The sequence below is a fragment of the Agaricus bisporus genome (genome assembly GCF_000300575.1).
Source record: "Agaricus bisporus var. bisporus H97 unplaced genomic scaffold AGABI2scaffold_15, whole genome shotgun sequence".
NCBI lineage: Eukaryota > Fungi > Basidiomycota > Agaricomycetes > Agaricales > Agaricaceae > Agaricus > Agaricus bisporus.
In genome coordinates this window covers 618,228-624,434 of record NW_006267350.1, presented here as the reverse complement: position 1 = coordinate 624,434, position 6,207 = coordinate 618,228, and the positions used below count along the sequence as shown (strand labels likewise).

Sequence of the window (6,207 nt, the reverse complement as noted above, 5' to 3'; positions counted from 1 at the left end):
TTTCCAATGAAACATACATATAAACTCTGTTCTTTAATATCTAGAATGTCGTGATTTTCGGAATTTATGAGCAGTAGAACTTGACATACAGCATAATGTCTTATAATGCTATGATGCTTGCCTGTTATCTGACTTATTCACTTATGAGATCCTGTTTGACTTATGAAACTTTGTCTGACTTGTGATTTACCCTTTGGTCTGACTTATGAAATGTCCTGTGCTTATGCTTTCTTTGTATCCAACTTATGAACTAATGTGTGACTTATGTGTAAACTTCTTGTCTGGCTTATGAAAAATTATGAACTTATGCTATTTTGGAGACTTATGTGCCTTAAGTTGGTCTTTATAAGGCAAGCATAAGGCAACTTTTTCATAAGTTTGCATAAGTTGTGTGACTTTTTGCTGATGCTACATGGAGACGAGCATTACCTATGATTGAATTTGTTCACAATACTAGACCACATGCAGGAAGACAACATTCGCCTTCAGAACTCATATTAGGATACAATCCTAAAGCATTCATTAACAAAGAAGAATCAAATGTACCTTCTATCGAAGAGAAGACATTATTCTTAGAACAAGCTAGAGAAGCAGCAATCGAAGCACATGAGCAAGCACGTTTGAAGATGGCTAGCCGAAGTAACCGACCCTGGAACGCACTTAAGGTTGGTGATAGAGTTTGGTTAGATAACCAAAACTTGCCCGTGCCGTACGCATCAAAGAAGCTCAGTCAAAGAAGAGAAGGACCCTTCAGAGTAATTAGAAGAACTTCTCCCACAACATACGAGTTAGAACTTCCGAAGCGATGGAAGATACACAACAAATTCTATGCATCCCTACTCACACCCGTAGTAGAGAATGACATCTATGGAAAACATAATCCACAGCCACCTCCGACATTAGTGTCTGGAGAAGAGGAGTATGAAGTCGAAGCGATCCTTAATCACAGAGCAAGGAAGAGACACTTGGGAAATGGAAGACTCGCAACAAGAACAGAATATCTTGTCAGATGGCAAGGATATGGACCGTCAGAGGATTCATGGGAATCGGAAGAAGATCTTGCAAATTCAAGCGAGATACTTGGAGAGTATAAGAACCTAAAGAAACTCAGCTAACTCTCCAGCTTCATGAGCAACATACAAGCCATCCAACAAGTTCTAGCTACTACTCTCTCATCGTCCTCTCCTCTCAATGCCACCAATCAGAAAGACAAAGCCAGTAATTCTGATTCGAAATCAGCACCTCCATCCCCTCCTTCCCCGCAACCGACACGCGATACTTCTTGTCAAGAAGAACAACCCATTGACAAGAATGCCACCGTTCGACATGCATTTCTTCACGAACAAACAGCCGCAAACTTTCTGGCCGGTCACGGCCGCGTTTCTCGACTCTTTGAGATTGTGTACGATATCGGGGCTCATATTGATGAGCTCACTTCTGCAAGACGTTCATACCTTCAAGCAATGGAGGAAATGGACACCCGCCTCACTCGTCTGGCACGCCATCTCCCGAGGTCTCCCCATGGTAATGAGATCTTCAGGAGAATCAGAGACATCAATGCTGCGCCACTTCACAAAGATTCGGACATCAGTGAACCAACTCCAGACCGACATGAATCGTCTCCTGGAAGCACCTCCCAATCTGACAGTATCCCAACTCCCCCATCTTCTATACAACCACAGCAGCTTCATGAATTGGCTATACCACACCCAGGAATATCGCCTCCTCCAAATCTGTCGAACCATCATCCGGTTACTCGCACATCAGGAACTAATTCCCCGTATCGACGTGGACGTACATCCTGCAAACTATGTAGCGGAATGGGTCATATCTAGACGGAATGCACTTTATACTACTGCCATTACTGCAACACCAAGGCGCCTGGACACTTTGCCAAATTTTGTTCCCGAAATCCTTATGCGGGAATTGCACGCAGGGAACTTTCCCCAGGTGCCCTGGCATATGTTGACACCCTTATTAACCCAACCGCAGTCACAACCTCAGAGTCCAGTCCATATGCCTATACTGCCAGAACGCCAACTTCCTACGCCACCATACACCCCCTCATATTACAGTCTGGACAGTTACAGTCCAAACAGTCCGGTGTACTGACCAGCACCATCCATACCTCCAACACCACTCCTACTTCCGGCCCAATTACCACTACCCAACTTGGACCAACCTATCGACCACTCTATCGACCTAAACCCAATCCTAGGTCAAAATACAACAACAACAACAAGTACGGAAAACTTGCGCTATCCATCCCTCCCTCCTATCGTCACTCTCGAAGAACAACTTCCGGTAACCTTCCGCCTTCTCAACACCCTCAACGCCAACAATCCCCGTCACCAGAACATTACAACGCAGGTGACGAATATACTTACGACGATGTTGCAGAATACAACATGAGCGGTGAAGGACACCCTGACATCTAGATAGTTCTGGTAAACTATCTTAGGAAAGGGATAGTGTTATGAACCGTGACATCTACGGTTATATTTCTCATAGTTTTTACTTCATTTGTAATTACAATTATGTTTTCCTTTTAGTGTACTTATATTTCGCTATCTTGATTGTGATTTTCTTACATACTCTATTGATCTGTTTTAATGATCCGGAAATAGTTTATAATTAACTTTCTATAATTGTCGTTCACTTGTTCCGTTTCTATTTTAGTGTGACAAAAACTTCTTTTCAATTCCCGAGTCGTCCCCAAGTCGAGTCTCGGTACCTTAAGAAGTTGATCTTAGTTATATATAGAGTACTTGTAAAACATATATAAGACGCTCAACTTTACCATGTAGAAACAACGTTTCTACTTGGTTAGGTGGAGACTTGAATACAAAGTCTTAGTCTAACTATACGCTTGAACCGTCAGACTTAATTGCTAAGCTCTATAAATCGCTCTCAAGCTCTTAGTACTATAACGGCGCATTTGAGTTACTCTTCTCGATTTATCGAGGAGGTCTCCTTTGTTACGCTTTAGAACTCTGAGTATTTCTATCGACGTAACGCCCCAGCTTAGGACCAGGCCGGGGTCACTATAACAGAAGATGCCAGGGGAATAGAACGTGGTGCGGTGCAAGTGAAAGATCAACCAAATACAATAATCCAGCTGTGGGAAACCTCAAGCTGATTGGTTGATATTATCAGTGATCTAATATTAGCAGGGTTGCTCCAACACCCACTGGCATCTCCGCAGAAGCAGTATTTTTTACAGCAGTGCTGACTGGAGGCTAGAACCAATGAATAGGGTGGTAGTTCCTTATCGGTGAATATTTTTCCAGGGATTATTTTTGTGGCAGCATGCTCCGAGGCAATTAGGCAGGATATTTTAAAATATCCCTATTGTTCAGTCGCTTTGACTCACTTACTGAGCCTAGAACAATGATAAAGAAGAACATGCGACAAGCTAAGGGCTCATTTTTAGAACCCCACCTCTTGATTTCCAATGAGGCGTGAGCAAGCCAAGTAGCAAAGGCATCACTTTGGCTATAATAACGTGCACTCACCTCTCATCTGAAAGTATGGCGTCGAAAAAACAAAAGTCCTACTCTCAACTTTCTCAACAAGGATCTCGAGAGCCTTCTCGATCCCATTCAAGGCAGGCATCTCAACCTGCACCCTTGCCAGTTCAGCAGCCTGCCAACGTGGGTGTTGTTTCCTGCAAATGAATATATTATTTAACTCTTATATATATACAGGAACCTGACGCTGTAGAGCAGCTTTGCATATTGCAGAAACAACTCCGACTATCTGAGGAAAGGCATCGCATTACTTCCCGATTACTTGAAGCCACTCGGACAGGTCAAGCCAGTCACTCAACCCATTCACCTGCACGGTCTGATATCGGCAGTACTTTGGACGGTACTGTTGAAAATGGCAGTGGCAGCAATAACGATAAAGATAGTGATGGAAATGATAGTAGCAAGAGTATTAACGTGGATTACAAGAAATCTGAGCTTGCTCCCATTAGAGTTGCAGCACAGAAATTCACAGTTATGGCCGAGTTGTGGGTCAAGCGAGATATCTTTCCTGGAACTGATGGGAGGCTTGAAACCGACAATCTTGACGATGCTATCACTGATCTAGAACACTTTTCCAGTGATGAAACGAAGCGAAATGCCATCCGAGCTGAGCTTTACCAGGCAGTCCCAGCTGATTTTTATGGCGATATGGAGTGTAACCCCATGTTTCGGTCGCAGGTGAGTCCCAATTATTTGCAGCAATGATTAGCAATAATTTGTGTATTTCAGTTCAGAAAGTTTCACAGTGAAATACATCGCACTTTGGCAATCAAAGCCAAGGCACTAGCACCCCTTGTTTGGCCTGAGAACGCATCTAGCTACAGCCTACCAAAATTGCAGTGTTCAACCGACCCATATTTCCTCAGCATGCTGCAAGCTCCAAATGCAAACAAGTTCTCAAAGTTCTATCCACTTTTGTATCGCAAAAACACTTCGCAAAGTGGAAAAAAGTATTTTTTGATGAATCATGCTCTTGCCCTGGTACACAACCTCTATATTTGAATAGTACACATGTATTATGCAAACATTATGCAAACATTACCGTAAATATAATATACATACTACATGTGTACTATGTAAATCATATGTAAATTTAAAATTCAATAAAGCCCATTTTAAGGCTTTTATTTGCATAAAGTTTAGATATATTTTACATATTGCACATGTACTATGTAAATTATGTTTACGGTAATGTTTGCATAATGTTTACATAAAACATATGTGTTACTAAAATATAGATGTTGTGGTAAGTGATCTTTTATTATTAGTGATCTATACTAACAATTTCTTTCAGTTAGGAAGAGGGCTACTGTTTGGCCCAGCTTCTATCAAAGAGAAAAGCTCAGCCAAGACGAGGGAGACATATGGAGAGTTATGGGGTGTCAATAGGGTTACGCCAGGATTCATTGCATTTATTGCCGTACTGGTAAGTTTTAAACTATGGTGCTACTAGGGCATTGATTGTATTTTCTGAAGGCCGTGTATCTTCATTCATGGGACCCAAAATTTGAAAATACAGGGGGAGTAACACAGTGGCCTTATGCTTGTCGGTTTGATGATTATAAATGATAATTATGATAAATGCTCGCAATAATCACAGCAAGATTTTTGATTTCTATAACAGCATCATTTTTACGGAGGAAATACGACAAAAGATATCTACAGGTGAAACTGGTAGCATTGCCAGTGATGACAGCGGGATAGAGGCTGGACTCATTGGATCTGGCTCCTCTTCTCCTGCAGTCGACGATGGAGAGGAATTGAGTGATGGGATTGCAATGGCAGGCATGCGAAAATCTATTCATTTATTAATAACTGCTGCTTACGCTTAGGTCTCTATCAGGTGATAAAACAATCGCCGAAGTGGAATTTGATGAAAACGACGATATCATAAACAGTGGTGATAGCCTGATTAATGTGCCAGCTGCAAGGCCCCCTTCTTTTTCCCAATCAGCTCCTGCACTTCAACTTCAGCCGAGTATTGCTCTAATTCCTACTCCCCTCACTGGAATGATTCCCCTCGCTGGACCTGTTCCCCTCAGTGCAGGAACAATTCCCAACCCTCTCGCCACCTCCAATTCTGTTTCACCTCCTGACATTCTTGCTACTTCCGAAGTCAACTCGCACAGGGGGCGTGGTAGGGGTCGAAAGACAACTAGAGGGAAAAGCCGAGGCAGTAGCAATACTGCTCCGAGCAGAAAGAGCTCCAGAAATAAGTAATAGGTAATAAACATCTTTCTTGTATTTCGATGCGTGCATCCTCTGTTATACTATCATTGTGACTACTATGGGTCACTACTTTGATTCTTTCAGTGAGCCTTATAGGCATATACTTTTCGTATTACTTGTGCGTACTAGCAAGTGTTACAACTACGCTGCAACAGGGTGCAGCACCTTGATGAGTGTTCCCACAATCATTGATGTGTTACAATCAATGCACTATAAATATAACTTGATCTAACTAAAATTGACTACGGCATGACAATGCGCTGTAATACCCCTTTCCTACTTGAGCGCTGTGACGCATCATAACACGTTACAGTAACCTCGGGGTGCATCCGACATATATGTATGTCATTGTCGGAAAACATACCAGTTATGGAGATATAGAAAAACATGACAAGAATGTCATGTTTTATACTGGTTCCTGTGCCGATTTTCATGTTTTAAAAGTGTA

At 42.2% G+C, this 6,207-nt stretch overlaps 1 protein-coding gene across 1 annotated transcript; it reads left to right on the top strand.

Annotated features, from left to right (window-relative positions):
• Positions 1-3,530: 3,530 nt before the first annotated feature.
• AGABI2DRAFT_146793 (hypothetical protein) lies at positions 3,531-5,750 on the top strand (the record flags this gene model as incomplete). Its single annotated transcript, XM_006457122.1, has 7 exons — positions 3,531-3,653; positions 3,708-4,208; positions 4,260-4,480; positions 4,769-4,776; positions 4,829-4,956; positions 5,155-5,195; positions 5,363-5,750. The coding sequence occupies 7 exons, from the start codon at positions 3,531-3,533 to the stop codon at positions 5,748-5,750; spliced, it is 1,410 nt and encodes a 469-aa protein (XP_006457185.1).
• Positions 5,751-6,207: the final 457 nt, after the last annotated feature.